A 22729-nucleotide genomic window follows, 5' to 3' on the forward strand; every position below is an offset into this window, starting at 1 on the left:
TGGGCAGAAAGCTGAGCGGCATGGCGCCCCGGAGAGGAGAGAAGCAGGAGGCGTAGCTCCGAGCCTGTAAACGGCTGGTAAGCCGGTGCCCTTCCTGTGAGCTGTGCTTAGAGGGACCCAGTGGGGCTAGCACCCTGAACCACCTGCTCCTTTCCCTGAGCCTACTGCCCTCCGCTCCCGCAGGATGCTAGGTCCGAAACTTAGAGCCAGAGCTCTCTCCCCCTCACCTCAGCGGCAGGAGGCCCTGGAGAAGCACGGCGCTTTCTAAAGCTGCCGTGTGCAACACAGAAAGCAGTCTGACCCTCACCACCACCTACCTATTGCCCAGAGCATTGGAAAGAACTGTAAAATGACCACAGGCCTTCCCTTCATGGCAGAGAAGCCAAGGCCAGAGGGTGGGCAGGCTAGACCCCGAGGTCTTGGTAAAGCAGGGCCTCAACAGTGTGGAGCCCGGCTCCTGCCTCGAAGAACCCCCAGACGTGGGCTCCTCTCCCCCGTGCCTCCGCAGTCTCCACAGCTCGGGTCTCAGTGCTGCCCACCCCTCCCTCTGTCTCAGGTGTCGGCGCTGCCACCCAACGGCCTGGTCCGCAAGGTGAAGCGGACCCTGCCCAGCCCCCCTCCAGAGGAAGCTCACCTTCCCCTGGCTGGCCAGGCGCCCTCACAGCTGTACGCTGCCAGTCTGCTGCAGCGAGGCTTGGCGGGGCCCGCCGCCGTCCCCGCCACCAAGGCCAGCCTGCTCCGGGAGCTGGACCGGGACCTGCGGCTGGTGGAGCACGAGTCCACCAAGCTGCGCAAGAAGCAGGCGGAGCTGGACGAGGAGGAGAAGGAGATCGATGCCAAGCTCAAGTACCTAGAGCTGGGCATCACCCAGCGCAAAGAGTCTTTGGCCAAAGACCGGGGCGGCCGGGACTACCCACCGTTACGCGGCCTGGGCGAGCATCGCGACTACCTGTCTGACAGTGAGCTCAACCAGCTGCGGCTGCAGGGCTGCACCACGCCCGCGGGCCCGTATGCGGACTACCCTGCCTCCGCCGCTGTGGCCGCCACGCCCTCCGGCGCCGCCGCCTTCCAGCCGCCGCCGCCGCGGCTCCCACCTGCAGCCCCGCAGTACACGGCGGGCGCTAGTGGACCAACTCAGAACGGATTTCCAGCCCACCAGGCCCCCGCCTACACTGGCCCTAGCACCTACCCAGCATCTGCTTTCCCCCCTGGAACCAGCTATCCAGCGGAGGCTGGCCTGCCCAGCCAGCAGGCTTTCCACCCCCCAGGCCATTACGCAGCCCCAGCACCCATGCCAACCACGCAGAGCGCCCACTTTCCAATCCAAGCTGACAGCCGCGCCCCCCACCAGAAGCCCCGTCAGACCTCGCTAGCCGACTTGGAGCAGAAGGTACCCACCAATTACGAGGTGATCGCCAGCCCTGCCGTAGCCGTGTCTTCGGCCCCCTCTGACGCTAGCTACAGCGGTCCAGCCGTGAGCAGCAGCTACGAGCCGGGCAAGGGCCCCGAGCACCCCCGGGGCGGTGACCGAGGCGCCGTGAGCCAGAGCCCAGCCCCTGCCTATCCCTCCGACTCCCACTACACCAGCCTGGAGCAGAACGTTCCTCGGAACTACGTGATGATTGACGACATCAGCGAGCTGACAAAGGACAGCGCCCCCGCTGCCCCGGAGAGCCAAAGGCTGGAGCCTTTGGGGCCAGGTGGAGTGGGCGCGCGGCCCGGCAAGGAGCCCGGAGAGCCAGCCGGCCTGGAGGGGCCTGCGCTGCCCTGCTGCTATGGCCGGGCCGAGGAGGAATCTGAGGAGGACTCCTACGACCCCCGTGGGAAAGCCGGCCCGCACCGGAGCCTGGAGAGCAACGGCCGGCCGGCCAGCACCCCCTATTACGGTGACAGTGACTACAGGCATGGGGCTCGGGCGGACAAGTACGGCCCAGGGCCCGCGGGGCCCAAGCATCCCTCCAAGAGCCTGGCCCCCGCCGCCATCCCCTCAAAGCGCAGCAAGCACCGGAAGCAAGGCCTGGAGCAGAAGATCTCCAAGTTCTCGCCTATCGAGGAGGCCAAGGACGTGGAGTCCGACCTGGCCTCCTACCCCTCGCCCGCTGTTAGCAGCAGCCTGCCCTCCCGGGGCAGAAAGTTCCAGGATGAGATCACCTACGGCCTCAAGAAGAACGTGTACGAGCAGCAGAGGTACTACGGGGCGTCCAGCCGGGACCTGGTGGAGGAAGATGAGCGCGTGTACGGCGGCAGCCGGTCCCGCGTGGCATCCGCCTACAGTGGGGAGAAGCTGTCTAGCCACGATTTCGGCAGCCGAGGCAAAGGGTACGAACGGGAACGGGAGGCCGTGGAGCGACTTCAGAAGGCGGGCCCCAAGCCCTCATCCCTGAGCATGGCGCACGGCCGGGCCCGGCCCCCCATGAGGAGCCAGGCCTCGGAGGAGGAGAGCCCCGTGAGCCCCTTGGGGCGGCCCCGCCCTGCAGGAGGCGCCCTTCCCCCCGGGGATACCTGCCCGCAGTTCTGCTCCAGCCACTCCATGCCTGACGTCCAGGAACATGTCAAGGATGGGCCGCGGGCCCACGCATATAAGCGTGAGGAGGGCTACATCCTGGATGACTCCCACTGCGTGGTTTCTGACAGCGAAGGTAATGGCAGCTGGGGGTGATTTCTGCAAATGCTCAGCGCCCGGGGGTCTGCCTGCCCGGGGGCCCCTGGGCCCCAAGATGTCCCAGCAGTGTCTGTCTTGGCATTCATCGGCGGGCTGTGCTGCAGGCAGCCCCTGCCTGATCCACCTGTGCCCTGGTTGTTGGAGGGTGGGGACCTAGTGACCTGCTTGTGGCTGTGGTGTCCACTCTGTGGGTCCCTTGCATGGCTTCAGCTAGGTCCCCTCTACGGCTAGCCAGGGGTTGATGGTGTTCTGTTTTTGGTCTCTGAAGCGTATCACCTGGGCCAGGAGGAGACAGACTGGTTTGATAAGCCCCGAGATGCCCGCTCCGACCGGTTCAGGCACCATGGGGGCCATGCAGTCTCCTCCTCCCAAAAGCGAGGCCCTGCCAGGCACAGCTACCATGACTACGATGAGCCCCCTGAGGAGGGCCTGTGGCCTCATGATGAGGGTGGTCCAGGCCGCCATACCTCAGCCAAGGAACACCGGCACCATGGTGACCACGGGAGGCACTCAGGCCGCCATGCCGGTGACGAGCCGGGGCGGCGTGCTGCCAAACCACATCCTCGGGACATGGGTCGCCACGAGACCCGGCCTCACCCTCAGGCCAGCCCTGCCCCTGCCATGCAGAAGAAGGGTCAGCCGGGGTACCCCAGCTCTGCTGATTACTCCCAGCCATCCCGTGCTCCGTCGTCATACCATCATGCCTCCGACAGCAAGAAGGGCTCTCGGCAGGCCCACTCTGGGCCTGCACTGCAGCCAAAGCCAGAAGCCCAGGCACAGCCCCCGATGCAAGGTCGGCAGGCAGCTCCCGGACCACAGCAGTCACAGCCACCATCATCCAGGCAGACGCCCTCCGGCGCAGCATCGCGCCAGCCACAGACACAGCAGCAGCAGCAGCAGCCACCGCCGCAGCAGCAGCAACAGCAACAAGGTCTTGGGCAACAAGCTCCCCAGCAGGCGCCACCATCACAGGCTCGGCTGCAGCAACAGAGCCAGCCAGCCACCAGGGGCTCAGCCCCTGCCGCCAGCCAGCCAGCAGGGAAACCTCAGCCAGGCCCCACCACAGCCCCAGGGGCCCAGCCAGCAGGACTGGTGAGTTAGCACTCCTGTGCATGGGTCCCAGACTCCCCTAGAGCAGAAGCAACAATTGAAATTTGGATGTCCCTGTGGTTTCAGGGTAGGGGTGGGGGTGAGCAGAATCTCAGCTACAGGTTCTGTGTTGCAGCCACGTGCAGAGCAGGCAAGCGCCTCTAAAGCGGCAGCCAAAACACCCCAACAGGGGCGGGCTCCTCAGGCCCAGCCAACTCCAGGACCTGGACCCACAGGTGAGCTACGCCCAAAACGCTCAGACTGATCTTTCTCTATGCCACCTGTGCCTCACCCCAACCCAGTGCATGTTCTCACTAATCCCAATAGGCTGCAGACCTGCCAGAACATGAGCCTGGGCCAGGGAAGTTCCCAGGGAACTGTGTCCTAGAAGGCACTAGTGAGCAAGGGCCAGAGCCTTCTCTTTGTTTGTTTTCTGCTTCCTCCCAGCCTTTCTCTCTCATCTTCCTGTTTTTATTCCTCTAGCCTCCACCTTCTTCTGTGTCACAGGTTACCTGTGTTCAGGTTCCCTCTTCCCCTCATACTACGAACTACCAAGCATAGTGCTGTTCATGATGATGCTCTCTTTCCTATAGGGGTGAAGCCTGGAGCCAGGCCTGGGGGGACCCCAGGAGCTCCTGCTGGTCAGCCAGGGGCAGAGGGAGAGAGTGTATTCTCTAAAATCCTTCCCGGTGGGGCAGCAGAGCAGGCTGGGAAGCTGACAGAAGGTATGCACTGCCTGCGATCCGGTCCTCACTGGGTGGGTGCTTCTCTGTTGGAGGTTGGGGACATGGGATGATCCTAGGTCCAGAAAGCAGGACACAGACCATCTGCTGGTACCCAGTGTTTTCTAGGTAGTCCTTGTCTGTTGGGCCTTCTTGTGACCAATGGCTCTGACTAGGAGTCTGGCTCGGTTTCTGATCTCTCTCTCTCTCTCTCTCTCTCTCTCTCTCTGTTTTCTATGTCACAGCTGTCTCTGCTTTTGGCAAAAAATTTTCCTCGTTCTGGTGATTGTATCCAGAAGGGTGAGTACCTGTACCTGTCATGCTGGGAAAGGCCTGAGTTACTAGGTCTTTTTGGGGAGTTGGGGAGTTCTCTGGGAAGAATCTAGTCGTCAGTGGATGGCATGGTGAGAACTACAGTGTGCTGTCCTGGGAGTGTGAGAGAAAGAGACAGAAGAAGGACACTGCACAGAGCCTAGGACATGGGGCAGCTGAGTAAGGTCCCCGTCAAAAAGAAGTCAGGGTTAATGACCCTTTGCCTTCCCCCTCTGTCGTGCTGTCAGATGGGATATCTTGGGTTCCTCTATAATGTTCCACAGGCTTCTGAAGACCCGAAGAAAGATGGTCTCATTGCTGTGGAAAAACCTCTGGAGTCAAAGGCCTGGGCGCAGCTCTGGACTCTGCGTATAACAGTGAGTGTCAGGACAGGTTAAGATAAAGTGGAGAAGTGGGAGAAGGCCCTGTCCCTGAAAGTGTGGACTAAAAAGGACCTGGTATGCTTCTTTCAGCTGGGATGGGCCTGGCAGCTGCCCTCAGAGGCAGTGTGCTGGCTGCATGATGGTAAGAGTCAGCTATGCTTGGGGAAAGGGCCCGGCGAAGCCAGTTGTCCCCTACAGCTTCAGGTCTGTATTCTGGACACTGAGTGCAAAGTCACCCTAGGGGACAGACTATGGCTCTTATTGTCTCCGAACCCAGAAGAACTTAGCAGCTTTGGGCATGAAGTCAGGACACTCTTGGATTCACAGCTTATATTGTGGGTGAAATAGGGAGACAGACAGAAAAAGAACACAGACAAAAAACAGTGGCTGTCAGCTAGTCACAGCCCAACTCTGGGTCAGCAAGGGAGCAGGAAGACTCAGGGTAGGAGCCCTTGCTACCAGGACTGAAGGTGGGACACTCCCTCTTGGAGCCTGCCCTGGTCCTGGCCTCGGCCCTGCCTCTGTGGACAGAAGGGGAAATGCCTCATCCAGAATCAGGGAGAGCAGCCTAGCTGTTGGAGCTGTTCCTTGCACAGCCAGGAATTGCCTATCCCTCTGTCTCCTCGAGGCCTGTCATCTCCTGCTCTTTTTTTCCCACTCTAGGGTTAAGAATATAGATATGTGAGCAGCCATGGTGGGGGCCGGCAGTCAGAAAGCAGGTCACTGTAAGGAAACCTCGGAGCAGTAAGTGCTGCGGCTTAGAGCATGCCTGCTTGTGGTAGAGAAGAGCACGGGCCATCTTTTTAGGAGCATGGAGATACTGAAAGGGCTCAGTCTTTCATCCGTTTATCCAACAAATGCTTGTCAAGCCCCAGATATGTGCCGAGCCCTGTTTTAGACACCGGGGACACAATAGGAATCAAAACCAAGTTCCTATCCTTTCAAGTCAGAAGTCCATTAAGGGAAACAAAGAACAAATAAGTTTCAGAATAAAAATCTAGCCATGCATGGTAACATACATCTTTGATCCCAGCACTTGGAGGCAAAGGCAGAACCACCTCTCTGAGTTTGAGGCCAGCCTGGTCTACAAACCAAGTTCCAGGGCAGCCAGGGCTACACAAAGAAACCCTGTCTTAAAAACAGACATGGCCTGGAGAGGTGGCTCGGTGGTTAAGAGCATGCTCTGAGTTCAATTCCCAGCAACCACATGGTGGCTCACAACCATCTAACTGGAATCTGGTGCCCTCTTCTGGCATGCAGGTGTATATGCAGGTAATTTTTTTTTTTTAAATCTTAAAAAAAATAAAAATAAAAATCACAAAATACCCCCAAAAGTAAGTAAATAAATAAAATAATTCAGAATCATTTTGAAAGGAATTTCTGAAGGCGGCAAGTGTTGTTCAGTGTTTCTGAAGCAGTCAGAGCTGAAGATATGCAAAGGCCCCCTGCCAGCAGAGCTTCTGATACCGAGAGGAACCTGTAAGCTTCTGGGACAGGCACAGATGAGCACAGCTAAGCCACAGCAGAGGGCGGTGGTGAGAGGAGCCATTTTGGGTGGGCACTGTAGACCAAAGAGCTTGGGCCTTCTGCTAGTGGCAGCAACCACAGCCCTGCCAGACTCCTCCCAGCTGTAGGGCAGCGGATACCTCGCCGCCCTCCCTCTCCGCTGAACATTTTCTTGGTGTGCTCTGGAGCAAACATACAATCTCAAGTGGCACTCAGGGGAGGTGGGGACAGACAGCCCATGGCCCAGGTCCAGGGCCATGCCAGAGAACTGCCAGGGAAAGGCAGCACGCGTGTGCTTTGTTGCATGTCCTGCCCCAGCGCGGCCAGGCCACTGAGACCACGGCTTTGTAGGAGATCTCCCTCTGCTCCCAGAACTGTGCCAACAACATGTGGTCACATCTGCTCTAAGTGTCCACCTCCTGGATGAACCAGGAGAGGCTTGTCTTTTGAAACAAAACCCCGTCTCCCTCATCTTCCCGTTTGTTTTTGGCTTTTTGAGACGGGTCTCATTTGAAGGCCTGACTGGCCAGTGACTCAATACATGTAGGTCAAGCTGACCGTGAACTTGTAGTGACTCTCCTGCCTCCGTTGCTTAAGGCTAGGATTATGGATGTCTGCTGCCATCCCTGGCTTCCTACACTCTCAAGAAAAACAAAAGGAACTTTTCTTACAAAATAAATGTCAAGGGTCCAGCAAGGTAGCTCAGTGGGTAAAGATGCTTGCTGCCGAAGCCTGGCAACCCGACTTTGAATCCTAGAATAGGCATGGTGGAAGGAGAAAACCAGCTCCAGCAGGTCACCCTCTCACCTGCACGTGCAGGCACATACGCACACACACAAGCATTGAAAAAAGAAAAGAAAAGAAGTGTCAGGTTGGATGTGGTGGCACAGGCCTGTGGTCCCAGCTACTCCATAGGCTGAGGCAGGAGGATCACCCTAGTGTCACCTTAGATTTGTAATGTAATGAAACCCAATTGTCTCAAATGGGAGAGAAAGAAGGGAGGTCTTTTCCTGGGGATTCGATTCTTCCTTCTCCAAGTCCTTCGTTCAGTCATCTCTAACTTGCACAAGTACTAACCCCTCAATGCCTTGATTAGAACAGAATGAAGAGGAACCTGACCATTGTTCACTGCCTGAGAGCAATGTGAGGAGGGTGGGAGACTCTGCCTAGGGTTATTGACAAAAAAAAAAAATTATATTTATGTTTATATGTGTGTGTGTGTATGTGTGTGTGTGTATATATATATATATATATATATATATATATATATATATATATATCTCCTTCTTTCTTCCCTCCTTCTCTCCTTTTTTCAAAGCATCTACAATCTGGCAAACCCTTGGTCCAAAGATTCCTACCAGGTGGGCCACAGCAGACAGGCCTCAGCAGTGCATGGGATGTTTTCTAACAGCAACTACCTGGGTGAAGCCTCTGCTGGACCAGTGGGACCATAGGCTTGGGGGAACTTTCATGTCTTTCCAGAGACTCTGCCTTTCTCAGGCCAGTCGTCCTTGGGCGAGAGGAGCCCTCAGCAGAACTCGGATGCTGCTGTGGCTGTCTCCTGCTCTTCCGGCAGCCTCCTGTGGCCTGGCCAACCAGGCTTCCAATGCGTTATACACAGAGTTTGGGTGCACACTGCCCTCCCTCTAAGATGCCAGAAGTTTTTTCCACAGCCTTGGAGAGGGGCTTTGACTGAGGGCTGGGGTCCCTGGGCTCCGATTCCTTCACATTCCAGCTGGCCCGGATCCCTCTGTGGCCATAAGGCCTTGCCCCCTTCACCCTGCCCTCTGGGTGACACTGGAGCAGACCTCCCCATGGCCAGCATGGGTTTGGGAGAACTTTACAAACATTAGGACCTAACACTGTCTCATTGCTGAAATAAGAGGCCATAGCACCGAGAAGCAGCGTGGGCACCGGCTGAGGCGTCTCCCAGCCCTTGGATGGCAGCGTAACTGGGCATGCCTGCCATCATCTTAAAGCCATCCCCCCAGCCATCGTGAGTATCCCAGAAGCACCGCCATCGTCTCGACCAGCCGGCTCCTCATCTGTACACCTGGGGATTTCTTTTGATTTCAAGAACAGCCTTAATCATTCCAGTTTGATTTACATGTATACCTCATGAACATTTCTTTTTGTTATTTTTTTCTCTCCCTTTTTTTTCCCCCTTTGCTTCCATCCCTTTGTCTCTCCCCTCCTCCACCTTGTGACTGATGGTTTGGTTTCCTCTCTGCTCTGCCCCTGCTCAGCACAGGGAGAAATGTTGATTATGAAGCAATAGCGGGCAGCAGGCCACCAAGAGCACAAACCCAGGGCGAGGTCTAGGGAGGCCCCTCAGCCCGCCCGTTTACTGTGCAATTCCAGTCCTTCTTAAGCCATCAGCAGTGGGTGTGCTCAGGGCAGAGGAGGCAGGGCTTCTGCGCCGGCAAGGGAAAGGCTCAGAACCCTGTGGGGTCAGGGGAGGGTGACATCGTCCATTCACCTGGTGGACTGGGCTGCATGCCTCCCCGAAGCTCTTCCCCTGGAGGCCTCCCTTCATCTCGGGCACAGCCACAGTCTCATCTCTAATGTTCTATGCAATGAAATATAAACCCTCAAAGACAACTGTTAATATTTAATAAATTCCATGTTACATATAAGGAGTTAATTGCAAACACGCAGTTGAGAAACTGGGTAGATCTGCTCATATCACCACCCCAACGCAATCCTTGTTCTCACTGTGTGTGTGTGTGTGTGTGTGTGTGTGTGTGTGTGTACGTGTGAGAAAGCAAGAGCATGAGTGTGTGTGAATATGAGCGCGTGCGCGTGTGTAAATTCTAAGTCTGTGGCATGTTTGACCTGTGGCAGGACTCGCTGCTGCCAGGTGAGTCGCCGCCTGTCTCGCAGTGGAGCATGCACAGCTCGCAGCTTCTTTGCACGATTTCATTCATTTTAAATGCTCGACCCTCCTGCTTGGAGTTCTTTTTGCCTCCAACCCTCTCCTCTAGGAGCAGTTCTCCCCTGACTTCAGCACACGCCGGTAAAGACCTGCCCCAGGCCACGGGGCGGGCAGTGAGGCCCCCATCCACCTTGCAGTTTTTATCTGTCTACAATAGCAAAAAAAAAAAAAAAAAAAAAAAAAAAAAAAAAAACACCTCAGACTAGACAGAGATAGGAGCCCGCACAGGATGCATGTGTGTGGACATTCTGTGGGTTTGCTGCTGTAGGACTTCTGCTTGTACATCATTCTTCCCTCCTATCCCAGGCCTGAGGCAGCGGCGTCTGGTCACCCCTTCCCAGGCGGGCACCCCTCAAGGGGAAAGCTGGGCTACATCTGCGGAGAGGCAGAAGCCAACAGATCCTGGCTGTGCCCTAGGATCCGTAGGTCTTGACTGAACCTGCTCTATGTCTCTCCTGAGTGGTGAGGAGACTCAAAGGGCTGACCCAAGAAATCTGGCATAGATCCAGGGGTCATAGGGTGCCCGGGAAGAGCTGGCTACGGGCTCTTTGGCTAAAAATATCATCCAGAACGACATAAATAACAGCTTCAAGCTGAGATCAGAGGGTTTCTCGAAAGCAAAATTTCCTGAAGAGCTTGCCTCCTTTTCCTCCAAAGCGTAAGATTTCCACCGTTGCCGGCATCTCCTCCACTGGTCCAGGGAGAGGGCGGACAGCAGCTGCCTGGCCCTCGAAGTCTGACTGCCTCCAGCGTGCTCCGGTGCATACCATGCATTTCTCAGGGGTCCACATTCCTCGTGCTTTTTCAAACGGCCTACCAGTCCTTTAGAGCGGGATCCCATCCCACCTTTGGCAGCTGCGGATGGGACAGTTCAAGCTGTGTTAGTTAGACTTAAGACCCTGAGTTCCTGGGATTTGGCTTTCTTGCTATGGAACATCTCAGAGATCAGACCTGGGCTGTATGAGGCCATCTGAGCAAGGGCTGAAGAAGACCCTCATTGAGGAACTGGAGCCACAGAGGCCCAGGTTTGTATGGGATGTGCCCAGTGTTTAGACACTTGGGGTCATGGCGGTATCCGCTTCCACTAGTAGTCAAGGGATTAGACCAGCAGCTGAGAGCAGGCAGGATGTCCACAGGTCAACCTCTGGCAGCCCTCCTAGGCTTTAAAGTATTAACTTCTCAGCAAATTTCTTTTCTGGCCAGATTCTGAGTTTGACATTTCTGATATCTGCTACTCTATCCCTGGCTGTACCCACAGGACAGATCTTTGTCCCTTTGTGAATATGGCTGCAGCAGTCTTCTAGGTCATGGGTATCCTGGCTCTTGCGTTGACTCTAGGGCTATGACAGCCAGAGGCTTGGGGACCAGCATTTGTAGCTGTAGGACACGGTAAGCAATGGGTGCAATCTCCAAGTATTTAAGAAGTCTCTGGGTAGAGTCCAGACCATCTCCATTTTCTCCTCTCAGCGTCATAAGCGAGGGTACCCTCCTCTGCGTACCCAAGGCCTCAACACTCACGTCACAGTGACAGTCCTCCTGTCATCATCTTTCTATTTCTTGGGCATGGCAAATGGTCTCAGGGCCCACAGTGAGAGAGCAACAAGGGCAGCAATTCTGGCCTGTTTTCTGGAGCCTACGAGGAGTTTTCCCAGGCAGGTCCTTTGCCATGAGAGTACAGTCCTATTAGCCCTTCTCCTCCCATGCTGTAAATATTTGTCATCATGGACTCCAGCAGGGTCGGAGGGACAGATCTAATCAATGGAAACTCCTCAGAGATGCCATCTCTGTCTCCCTGGGTGCCAGCACCCTGCCACCGTATGCACCGGGTGGCACTGGAGAGCCATAGAAGTCGTGAGATACCGTATGTGTAAGCATGTGTACATGAGTGTGTGTGTGTGTATGTATGTGTGTATGTGTGTGTGTGTTTGTGCGTTCATGCGTGTGCGCACAAGTCTCATTCAGCCTCTGGGGTCAAATCAGCTCCTCTCCAAGCGGGGCACCCTGAGGAGTAGTGGCCATCTACATATTTTCCTCTAGCTTCCATGTCTTGTTTTTGCTTTCCCTTCCCTCTCTTTCCTTCTCTCCTTTATTTGAGGGGGAAGTGCTGTACAAAGTCAAACAAACAAGTTTACAGTTGTAAGTGCAATGACCCGAGTCCTCCACATGACCTTGTGAATTGTGTGCCGTCCTCCTGTGCTCTGTGAGAACTCGTGGTACTTCAGTGTCCCTCCCCTGTATTGTGACAAGGTATTTCTGTGGTATCAGAATAAAAGGACTTGATATAAACAGACTCCAGACTGTCTTTGGGATCATTTCTAACATGGGAATGCTTCGCCAAACTAACAAATACCCAACAAGAGTCTCCATGGTTAGAGAAAAAGGTGAGAAAGGGCAAAATTTCAGAAGCGTTGTCACAGCTGAGCGGAGTCCGCATCAAGCCATTTAAAAATGACCCCCCAGGAAGGTGCCAAGATCAGTGCCAAGCCAATGGGTTTCCACAGGGCAGTTTTCTGATCCGTTCCCAGGGGCTGGATACGCAAGTGCTGCCCTCTTGTGGTCCCAAACAAGCTTTACATCTGCCCGACTTGCTCCAACCGCAAATTTTTTATTTTTATTTATTTTAATAGCTGAGACCCTAGTAAGAATAGTTCAGGGCTGGTGTGGTGGCCCACATCTTTAATCCCAGGACTAGGGAGGCAGAGGCAGTTGGGTCTCTATACGTTTGAGGCCAGGACTATGTGGAGAAACTAAAAATATATAATTCAAACATCAAATAAACAGAGTAAACAAAAAGAATATAAATTTTGCCTCAGGTAAGAAGGAAAGCACTCGTTCAAGACGACTCAGAACTGGTTTGAAAGACCAGCCAGGCTTAAGATATATGGAGGAGGGGGAGGTATCTGCTGTCATCCAGACCAGCCTAGCCCTGTGTGGCGTGCAGGAGACTGCCTGGGCGCCTCTTTCCACAGCACACTTGTTGCTCTTAGGTGAAGTCTGACTTCCCCTCTGCCCTTGGGGTAGGTGGAGACCCAATCTGCTCAGTGGCAATGAGCCACTGAGAAGGGCGGTTTAGGGCTGTGGAAGCAGATAGCTTTGGGGGCAAGTCTGTTGACTGATAAGCCGGGGCAGCATTCTGAGAGTTCAGCATCGCCCTTTGCCCGGCGCCCCAGAGCTCCGCCCCGGGGACCTCTGTTGTCCCCTCCTCTCTGCGGGGCCTGCAGTAGACGAGGAGAGATCCACGCGGCGCCCCTCCCCGCAACGTTCCGGTTTCCGGGACCCTCCAGTCTCAGCGTTCGGTTCCCACCCTCCCCCGCGCCCCATCCTCGAAGACTCGTCACCGGGGTTCCTCCGAGGCCCCGCCCTTCGAAGGCTCCGGGCTTTCTCTGTGGCCCCGCGGCCTTCAGCTCACAGCCCGGGGCGGAGTCCGCTCCTACAGCCTCCGCCCCTTCCAGGCTTCGCCCCTCCCCTCACGCCCGCTTCCCGTCCGCCCTCCCACGCCACTCACAGCCTCCTCCCCTCCGGGCGGCTCCTCCGAGGGCCCCGCCTTTCCACCATCAAGGCTCCGCCCCCGCCGACTGGCCCCGGCTCACACAGGGCCGCGCAGTCCCAGGTCGCCTCGGGGTGTAGCGGAAACTGGGGGCCGCCCTAGGCCCCGCCCTCGAAGCCTCACTTCCGGGCCTTAGCGGCTGCCGAAGGGAAGAACTATGGAGCGTCAGGTGAGGGTTCGGCCCGCGGCCCCCGTGGCCTCCGTAGCCCGGGCTGAGCCTGACCCTGGTGTGTCCCCCGCGCAGGTGCTGCTGAGTGAGCCCCAGGAGGCGGCAGCGCTGTACCGGGGCCTCAGCCGCCAGCCTACGCTGAGCGCCGCCTGCCTGGGCCCGGAGGTCACCACGCAGTACGGGGGCCTCTATCGGACGGTGCACACTGGTGGGTAGACCGAGGGAACCGTGGCGACGGGCCGTCCACTCAGGTGGGGAGTGTGGAGGGCTCGCTGCTTGACGGTGCACACGGAGCCCAGCCGTGGCTCCAGCGCACAGGTGTTCTGGGGACTGCTCGCCTTGCTGGTTAGTGATGCCCGTAAATGAGTTGAAGGTGTGGGACCTGGCTGCAAGGTGTGGACCTTGCGGGACTCTCCGGCCCGTTCGCATGCTGTCAGGAATAAGTTCTCTCCTGTTAGCTCAGGCTCGGGAAGCCTAGGTTTAGGTTATCCCAAGTGAAGTGTTGTCCATGCGTCACTCAGGGTGTTTGGAGACAGACTAGCCAAGGTAGTCCGATTGGTGGGCTCTGGTCCAAACTGGCCACAGACAGCTCATGTCTCCCTTGCAGAGTGGACTCAGAGGGACTTGGAGCGAATGGAGAACATCCGGTTCTGCCGCCAGTACCTGGTGTTCCATGATGGAGACTCGGTGGTGTTTGCCGGGCCTGCAGGCAACAGTGTGGAGACCCGGGGGGAGTAAGTGTGAGAGAAGTCTGCAGACAAGACCACAGCCACCTGCCGTGCCAGCCTTTCCCACGTCCACTATGGGGCCTGAGGGCATAGGGCTCTGTACCTGTCCCCTTCAGGGACAACTTTGAGGCCCTTCAAGGGAGCAAAGAACCAGGTGCCTGCTCCTTAAGAGCTTGTTTGGTCTCCTGAGATGTGCTAGAAGCTTCTTCCAAAGTAGGTCCTAGGTCCCCGGGAATCTGGAGAGAGTCAAGGCTAGCCAGCTTGAGGCTGGAGGTGCTTCCTGGACTGATAATGAGATCAGAGCCTCAAGAGTCTTATCTAGGGGTTAGCTGGGAGATAGTCGCCTGCGCTGCCGCCTCTGATCTTACAGCACCAGACTCATAAAGCAGGGAAGGAAAGGGAGATACGGAGTCTTTATCTGAGAGGTTGTGACCAGTAAGGGGGGGCCTCACAAGGCTGTCTGGGGGCTTGGCATAATCCTGACCCGCAACCCCTGTCCTCAGGCTGCTGAGCAGAGAGTCTCCTTCGGGCACCATGAAAGCTGTGCTGCGCAAGGCTGGCGGCACAGTCCCAGGGGAGGAAAAACAGTTCTTGGAGGTGAGTCTGCAGGGATGAGGTGGCAGGCAGTGGGTTACTGAGCCTCGCAGGCGAGGCTCTGGTGAGGGGCAGGCTGCCTGATGCCCAGGTGTCCTCAGGTCTGGGAGAAGAATCGGAAGCTCAAGAGTTTCAACCTGTCGGCTCTGGAGAAGCATGGCCCCGTGTACGAGGACGGTGAGGCACCTGGCTGGTAAGCAGGCAGGGTGGAAAGAAGGGACAGCTGGAGCTTTGGGCTCCCCCTAATCATCCCTCCCTGCATCCAGACTGTTTTGGCTGCCTTTCCTGGTCATACTCAGAGACACACTTGTTGTATGTGGCGGAGAAGAAGCGTCCCAAGGCTGAGTCCTTCTTTCAAACCAAAGCCTTGGACATCAGTGCCAGTGATGAGGAGACGGCCAGGCCGAAGAAGCCAGACCAGGCCATCAAGGTGCTTGTGCTGCGGCCAGGCCACGAAGGCCCTGCCGGGGCAGCCCTGCGGCTCAGTGTACCCCTACACCGCACCTAGTAGGCCTGGGGGGGCGCCGGCTTCCAGGAGCCAGGCGGGGTTCTGTCGACACCCTGGGCATCAAGTGTCCTCTGTTCTCAGGGGGATCAGTTTGTATTTTACGAAGACTGGGGAGAAACCATGGTTTCCAAAAGCACCCCTGTGCTGTGCGTGCTGGATATCGAGAGTGGCAACATCTCAGTGCTTGAGGGCGTCCCTGAAAATGTGTCCCCTGGTCAGGTCAGCAGCAGCACCTCGGCCTGTCCCCTCCTGTAATCGGGGTCCCCTGCTCGAGCAGTTACCTCTTGCTTATATCTATCTTGTGGTCTTGCCTACAGGCTTTCTGGGCCCCCGGAGACACCGGTGTGGTGTTTGTGGGCTGGTGGCATGAACCCTTCCGGCTAGGCATCCGTTTCTGCACCAATCGCAGGTGAGGCGTTGGGGCGGGGCGGAGGGCTCCGTGGGCCAGCTGGTGGTGGAGCTGAGCGTCTTTCTCACCGTTCCAGATCGGCCCTGTACTACGTGGACCTGAGCGGAGGAAAGTGTGGTAAGTGACTGGTACCCACGCGGGCGTTCCTGACACACGCGAGCCTCTCTGTCTGTGTGACACATTTCTGTGTGGCCTAGAACTACTCTCGGGTGATTCCCTGGCTGTGTGTTCTCCTCGGCTGAGCCCAGACCAGTGTCGCATCGTCTACCTGCAGTACCCGTCTCTGCTCCCTCATCATCAGTGTAGCCAGCTGTGCCTGGTAGGCTGGAGGTGGATGGGGGTAGGAGGATGGCTAGCTTCTTGCTGGGGGATGAGAGCTAAAGGGCCAGCGTCGTCGCCCCTCGGGCCCTCTCCTGTCCTCAGTGTAGCAGTGGGCTGACCTTTCAAGGTAGGACCTGGAGGGTTGAGTACTCTGGGGGCTCACCACCTCAGGAGCATCCTCCGGCTACAGGGATGCTCGTCTCTTGGTTCTCATCTACAGGTAGCCAGGGCATTTACACAGGCCCAGCCCCTGCCCAAGGAGAGCTCTGGGTCTCTGGCGGAAGTCCAGGGGACATGCCTGTCTGAGACCCCCATGAGCATCTGTTCCCAGCTACCATAAAGGGGATACGTTAGCCCATCTCTCCCCAAGGTGATCCAGAGTTGTCACCGACAGGGATAGACAACAGAGCCGTGTGCCCTGAGGTCCATGCCCTGGTGGGTTTGATTATTGTGTGTTCTCTTGCAGTATGACTGGTACACCAAGGTCACCTCAGTGGTGGTAGACATTGTCCCTCGGCAGCTGGGAGGTGAGGCTGGCTGGGGAATCAGTTGAGCCTGTAGTTCTGCTGTCCGTCTCTCCTTCCTGGGTTCCTATGGAAGACCCTCTGTTCTTGCTAGTACATCCCTGTATCCAGCCCAACAGGGATAAAAGCTATGACTGTGGGTAACAGCCTGACAGAAAGTTGTTTGCTAGACCAGTACTGAGATCAGAGTGCCCACGTTGGCTCGGGACGAGTCTCAGAAAGTATGCTAGTTCGGAATGTTATGCTTGAGAAGCACTGGGCCTGAGGGCTCTGTGTTACTGTGTATTCCACCCCACACCTTTCGTTTAAGTCAGCAGGTCCTCTGGAGAGGTGGCTCTTGGCTAAGAGGCTCCTCTCTGCACATCAGGTGTTTATAGCTCTGCTTGCAATCCTAGGCCGTCCCAAGGTTATGGGGATGAAAGACTTGTTTTCTCAAGCCACCCAGAAATGTCTGTATAAGGGTCTGGTGGGCAGGTTCCAGTAGACAAAGTTGCAGGAATACAGTGGGAATGTAGCTCAGCGGTTACGCATATGGCCAGCATGTACACAGCCCTATATTTGATCCTCAGCACAAGCCTTGTTTAGTTTACAAGGACACAATAATGGGGACCTAGTCTGAACCTCAGTTTTGGCCATTAGCTATGTATCCTTGGAGAGTGCTCTGGCCTCCATGAGCTTCTATTTCTTCATTTGTGGAAGAGGTGGTTATCTCCACCTACCGAAGAAGACTATAGTGAAGGGCGGGGCTTGCAGAGCTCAGGAGCAGGTGCAGAACTCGGCACTCTGATGGACAAACACAAGTTATCTTAATAAGGTCAAGGCTCTCGATGTTGCCAAAGCCCAAAAGGGGACAGCTCATAGGAAGGCATCCAAGTTTGCCTCAGAAGCTCATCAGCTTTGCCTCTTCAGGTCCTCAGAGGTCTCTCACTCTTTCCGCTTCCCTTCCCACTCAGTAAATCCTCATTGCCAAGGGTACCCTTGTGTTTGGGACTATCATTCTACCCCAAATTTCAGGGGCCCTGGGTGAATTCCCCAACACCATAGTCTTGTTCCCCTAAACCTCTGCTCTTAGATGCATCCCCAGCCTTTCTGTCTTTGCAGAGAACTTCTCTGGGATCTTCTGCAGTCTTCTGCCTTTGGGGTGCTGGTCAGCTGACAGCCAGAGAGTGGTCTTTGACTCAGCACAGCGCAGTCGGCAGGTGAGAGCCCCTGATCGTGATGAGAGGCAACATGAGCATCCGCCATGGAGCCTAGGACCCGAGGCAGAGTGTGTCTGTGCCCCTAGAAGAATGCCTGGTCACAAACTCATGCTCGCCCCTTGAGGCCTTTGCTGCCTTCTGCTGGACTTGCTTTTCCTTGAGGGGACCAGATGTCTTGCTGCCCCACAGCAGAGCCCTAGGCCTGTTTTCCAGGTGGAGGACCTGGGGCTGCCTCTGAGGCGGGTCCCTGAACACTCCGTGAGGGCAGTTGATGGAGACTGGATGAGTGAAGGTGCCCATAATGTACCACAGGCCTTCGGATGTGATGCCATTTGTTCTCACATCCTCAAGTGGGGCTCAGTGGTGCCCTGTACCCTTCCTGGGTTACCTAGTACATTTGAAGGAAGTGATATTTGAAGGAAGTAAGTCCAGGCTACTCCCTAATGCACAGAGTAGCCATCACCACAGGTCAAGGCATCCCTAAGACAGTAGAAAGGAAATAGGGACAGGCCCCTCGAGGCTGTCGAATGTGGTGCTACAAGTGGTCTCCCTTCTGTTCAAGGACCTGTTCGCTGTGGACACCCAGACCGGCAGTGTTACCTCCCTGACAGCTGGTAAGCAGGACTTCTGCAGTAGGGCGACGGCAGGGTGGACGGGCATACAGGGCAGGAGCTTGACCTGGGGCAGCTGTGGCACTCAGTCATTGTTATCACTAACTGTTCCCCAGCCTTTGCCAGCAGTGCCCTAGGGATCTAGCTAACACACTACCTGCTTTGCTCCACTGCCCTTTTGCATTTGCCTCCCTATGCCCTGGCCCCGTTGCCCCACCCTGTCTTAAAGTCTGCAGACCTTTCTTGCCAAGCTATCCTTAGCTTGCCATCCACCTCCTTCCCAAACCTTGGAGAAGCCTTTGTTGGATTCTCTAGCTTTCCCACACTTGCACCTGTCACTTGCCTCGACTCTGCATACACCTCCAGAAAGATGCTGCCTTAGTTAGGGTTTCTGTTGCTGTGAAGACATACCCATAACCAAGGTATTTCTTTTCTTTTTTTTTAAGATTGTATTTATTTATTTTTATGTATATGAGTGCTCTATCTGCATGGACACCTGCAGGCCAGTAGAGGGCATCAGATCCCAGTATAGATGGTTGTGAGCCACTGTGTGGGTGCTGGGAATTGAACTCAGGACCTCTGGAAGAGCAGACAGTGCTCTTAACCGCTGAGCCATCTCTCCAGCCCCCAAGGCATCTCTTAATAAGGAAAACTTTTAATTGGGGCTGACTTACAGTTTCAGCTTACAGTTTGTCGTCACGGCAGGAAGCATGGCAGTGTGTGAGCAGACATGGTGCCGGAGAGTTCTGCATCTTGATTGGCAAGCAGCAGGAGGAGAGAGTGACAATGGGCCTCGCTTGAGCTTCTGAAACCTCACAGCCCAGCTCTAGTGACACACTTCCTCTAACAAGGCCACACCTCTTAGTAGAGCCTCTCCCTGAGTCCACAGGGTCCATTTCTATTCAGACCACCATGGATGCCAGTTTTGTTCTAATTCTGCATCTATGGCTTTGGAGATAGCTCATTACTAGGGCATTTGCCTAGCATATACAAGGCCTAAGCACATAAGTAAATACAAGAGTAAATAACCCTTAGACCCTACTATCCAGTCCCCTTTCCCCGACTTGTTTTTTTGGTGTGTGTGGGGGGGGGGGTGTCTAGGCTGCCATCATTTTTACACAGCAGTCATTGGAGTGGGTAGAGTACTTGGAAGCTTTCTGTGTCCCAAGGCCTGGCAGTTCCTGAGCACAGCCAGTGTCTGTCAGATAAACAAGGGGTTGAACAGGAGGCTTACCAGGACATGTGTTTGTAAGAGGTGCACCTCAGGGTTGAAGGTAGAAAGCGGTGGCCCCTGCCAGGCACTTACTGCCATCTTCGTCCTCTAGGAGGGTCAGGTGGAAGTTGGAAGCTGCTTACAATCGACCAAGACCTGATGGTGGCCCAGTTCTCCACGCCCAACCTGCCCCCGAGCCTGGTGAGTATGGGTGGGTCCCAGGCTAGAAGACAGGAATGACAAGCTTCCACGCCATAGAACTGGGCCTGAAGACTGACCATAGCTGCTCAGCATGTGGAAGGCCAAAGACTTGGATACAGTCTAGTCCTGTGGTTCACTGGGCTTGACACTCAGGAGCAGGAACCATCCTGAACAATGTGCCTATAGAAGTGCTCAGTCCTGGGTCATTAGAGTACAGGGAGACAGAACAACCTACAGGTCAAGAAATGTGGTGGGGGAGTGGCACATATGTGGATATTTATTGGCATATAGCACTCACAAGAATTTATGCTGTGCCCTTTAGAGATGGGTTCCTGAGAGCTGGCCACCTGTGACACTTTCCTTCCCCTTGGCAGAAAGTTGGCTTCCTGCCCCCTTCTGGGAAGGAGCAGTCTGTGTTGTGGGTCTCTCTGGAGGAGGCCGAACCCATTCCTGACATCCACTGGGGCATCCGTGTGCTACACCCACCTCCAGACCAAGAGAATGCACAGTATGGTGAGCTGGGCCAAGGGCAGATGGACACTTCCAAATCCCCAGCACATAGCGTCTGTAGGGGGCCTTCCTAGCTCACACTGCAGGGTTTCTAGGATTTCCTCTGAAATGTTTCTGTTCTTACGGTCATGGGGGCAGGTATTCAGAGAGCTGAGTACCTGCCATGGGTCCTCCCATAGTACCTGTGGTGAGAAAACAACGCAGGTCCAGAGGAAATAGGCCACACACAATGACCACCAGAATGCTGTCCTTTCAGACATTAGAGCTCTCTGACTAGGCAGAAAGAGCACAAGCTCTAGGGGTCTGTGTGTCATGGTATGAGCTGCCTTAGCCAGGCCCCTGTCTCACTTGCCCAGGCTCATGCCATGGCTGCGGATGGGGCCTCAGCTGGGGAAACCCTTGAGATGTAGGCCTGGTCCTGCTGACCACTGCCTTTTCTCTGCAGCTGACCTTGATTTTGAAGCAATCCTTTTGCAGCCCAGCAACCCTCCAGATAAGACCCAGGTGCCCATGGTAGTCATGCCCCATGGTAGGTATCTACCTAAGAGCCCTTGCCTTCCTGCCCCAACTCCTAGCTGGCCCTTTCATCCTCTGCTTCCTGCCTGTAGGGGGACCCCACTCGTCCTTTGTCACCGCCTGGATGCTGTTCCCAGCCATGCTTTGCAAGATGGGCTTCGCAGTGCTACTGGGTAAGAATGGGCCTGCAGTTCCACTAATGATGAGGTGGCCTTGGGTCCTGTATGTCCCGTGGCTGGGTTGTCACTCTGGTCATTAGGCTTTTCTATGGTTTTGTTACTTTCTTTAGAAACTACCATAGGACTGGCAGTGGTGGCGCCCTACTTTAATCCCAGCACTTGGGAGACAGAGGCGGGTGGACCTTTGAGTTCAAGGCCAGCCTGCACTTTAGAGCTAGTTTCAGGGCAGCCAGGGCTACACAGAGAAACCCTGTGTAGAAAAAAAACAGAACAGAAGCCACTGCTAGGAATTACCCTGATCCAGCCTCTGGCCTTATGCCCTGGTGCTCATGTGCATTAACTTGAAGTGTCCATGGGAAGAGGATGCTGTGATCTCTGGGTAGCAGCCTCACCTCTCTTGGCTCTGTCCCCTTGACAGCCTGTGATGCAGCCTACTTCCCAGATATGTGAAATGGGGTGGAGTGCTGAGAACATTGCCTCACTGTCTTGTCTCTCACTTGTAGTGAACTATCGTGGCTCCACTGGCTTTGGCCAAGACAGCATCCTTTCTCTCCCAGGCAATGTGGGCCAGCAGGATGTGAAGGATGTCCAGGTAGCAGGGCACTGGGGCTGCTGGACAGGGAGGATGGGTTCGTGCCTCTGTTGGGCTGGTGGGGAGTTAGCTGCAGCGTACTGTGCCCACCCTTTAGTTTGCAGTGGAGCAGGTGCTCCAGGAGGAACACTTTGATGCAGGGCGTGTGGCCCTCATGGGTGGTTCCCATGGTGGATTCCTCTCCTGCCACCTGATTGGTCAGTACCCAGAGACCTACAGTGCCTGTATAGCCCGGAACCCTGTGATCAACATTGCCTCCATGATGGGCTCCACTGACATCCCTGACTGGTGGGTTTCCATCAAAGCTCCCTGCTCTTCCTTTCACCCCATACTCCCATGGAGATCCCGCAGCCTGTGTCTTCTGTTCTTCTGTAGGTGTGTGGTGGAGGCTGGCTTCCCATATAGCCACGACTACCTGCCAGACCTGAATGTGTGGGAGGAGATGCTGGACAAATCACCCATCAAGTACATCCCACAGGTACCCAGGTATCCTTGTGTGTGCCACCCATCCCTCCAGAACCCAGAGGTCAGCTCACCACGGCTCCTTGCTCCCCATGCACTCAGGTGAAGACGCCAGTGTTACTGATGCTGGGCCAGGAGGACCGGCGTGTACCCTTCAAGCAGGGTATGGAGTATTACCGTGCCCTCAAGGCCCGGAATGTGCCTGTTCGGTGAGTGTCACAGGAGGGTCCTGGCAGGTGGTGGCAGGTAAACAGGAGAGGGCCCTCCAACCTCTTGTGTTGCTGCTCATACAGGCTCCTGCTCTATCCCAAGAGCACCCATGCGCTATCGGAGGTGGAGGTGGAATCAGACAGCTTCATGAATACTGTGCTTTGGCTGCACACGCACTTGGGCAGCTGAAGCTGTCATTCTTCATGAGCTGGTCAGTTGTCACTTGGCTCCTGGTAAGCTCCAGGATCTGGCAGAACAGCCGAGAAGCTTCCTGGGCTCTGGACTCTGAATGAGTGGGCAGAGTGGACTGCAGATTCATAATAAACGGAGGACACAGAGCCCAGTTTGTGCTGGTACTTTGTACCAAGCCATCCCCAACCCTCGACTCCACCATGGGGTTCATAAACCCCAGGTCTTGGGTTTGATATCCACAGTGGAGTCATCTCTCATCTGTCAGAGAGGAGCCATGAAAAACTTAACCCCTGCCTGTCTGGGCCAAATGGGCCTAGTACAGACCAACACAGCTCTTTCTGCTGTAATCCTGTCTGCTGGAAACTGCTCTACCCTATCCTTGCCTTCCCAGGAATGCCTCAGGAAATTGAGTGACAGCCTGCCAGCCACAGTACA

The 22729-nt window shown here is 55.6% G+C and overlaps 2 protein-coding genes across 2 annotated transcripts in view; both read left to right on the top strand.

Annotated features, from left to right (window-relative positions):
• The window catches only part of Bsn (bassoon presynaptic cytomatrix protein), a 91652-nt gene extending 79753 nt beyond the window's left edge, over window positions 1-11899 (top strand). Inside the window, exons 6-12 of the mRNA XM_060385278.1 lie at window positions 557-2639; window positions 2931-3754; window positions 3888-3987; window positions 4345-4476; window positions 4719-4773; window positions 5070-5162; window positions 7993-11899. Coding sequence (XP_060241261.1) covers window positions 557-2639; window positions 2931-3754; window positions 3888-3987; window positions 4345-4476; window positions 4719-4759 — 3180 coding nt within the window. The 3' untranslated portion in view covers window positions 4760-4773; window positions 5070-5162; window positions 7993-11899. The remainder of the gene's footprint in view (window positions 1-556; window positions 2640-2930; window positions 3755-3887; window positions 3988-4344; window positions 4477-4718; window positions 4774-5069; window positions 5163-7992) is intronic.
• A 1274-nt stretch (window positions 11900-13173) lies between these two features.
• Apeh (acylaminoacyl-peptide hydrolase) lies at window positions 13174-22440 on the top strand. Its single transcript, XM_021662591.2, has 22 exons — window positions 13174-13325; window positions 13401-13533; window positions 13933-14059; window positions 14557-14650; window positions 14749-14824; window positions 14914-15077; window positions 15237-15374; window positions 15473-15564; window positions 15641-15681; window positions 15762-15883; window positions 16352-16412; window positions 17511-17608; window positions 18171-18222; window positions 19545-19633; window positions 20008-20146; window positions 20589-20672; window positions 20752-20832; window positions 21342-21430; window positions 21528-21718; window positions 21806-21908; window positions 21995-22101; window positions 22186-22440. Exons 1-22 carry the CDS (start codon window positions 13314-13316, stop codon window positions 22289-22291), a joined length of 2199 nt encoding a protein of 732 aa, XP_021518266.1. The 5' UTR covers window positions 13174-13313; the 3' UTR covers window positions 22292-22440.
• The last annotated feature ends 289 nt before the right edge of the window (window positions 22441-22729 follow it).

This window comes from Meriones unguiculatus, chromosome 6 (genome assembly GCF_030254825.1).
Source record: "Meriones unguiculatus strain TT.TT164.6M chromosome 6, Bangor_MerUng_6.1, whole genome shotgun sequence".
Lineage (NCBI taxonomy): Eukaryota > Metazoa > Chordata > Mammalia > Rodentia > Muridae > Meriones > Meriones unguiculatus.

Coding starts and splice junctions, on each gene's coding strand:
- Apeh (XM_021662591.2), top strand. Junction 13,534..13,932: donor CTATCGGACGGTGCACACTG/GTGGGTAGACCG, acceptor TCTCCCTTGCAG/AGTGGACTCAGAGGGACTTG. Junction 21,909..21,994: donor CCATCAAGTACATCCCACAG/GTACCCAGGTAT, acceptor CCATGCACTCAG/GTGAAGACGCCAGTGTTACT.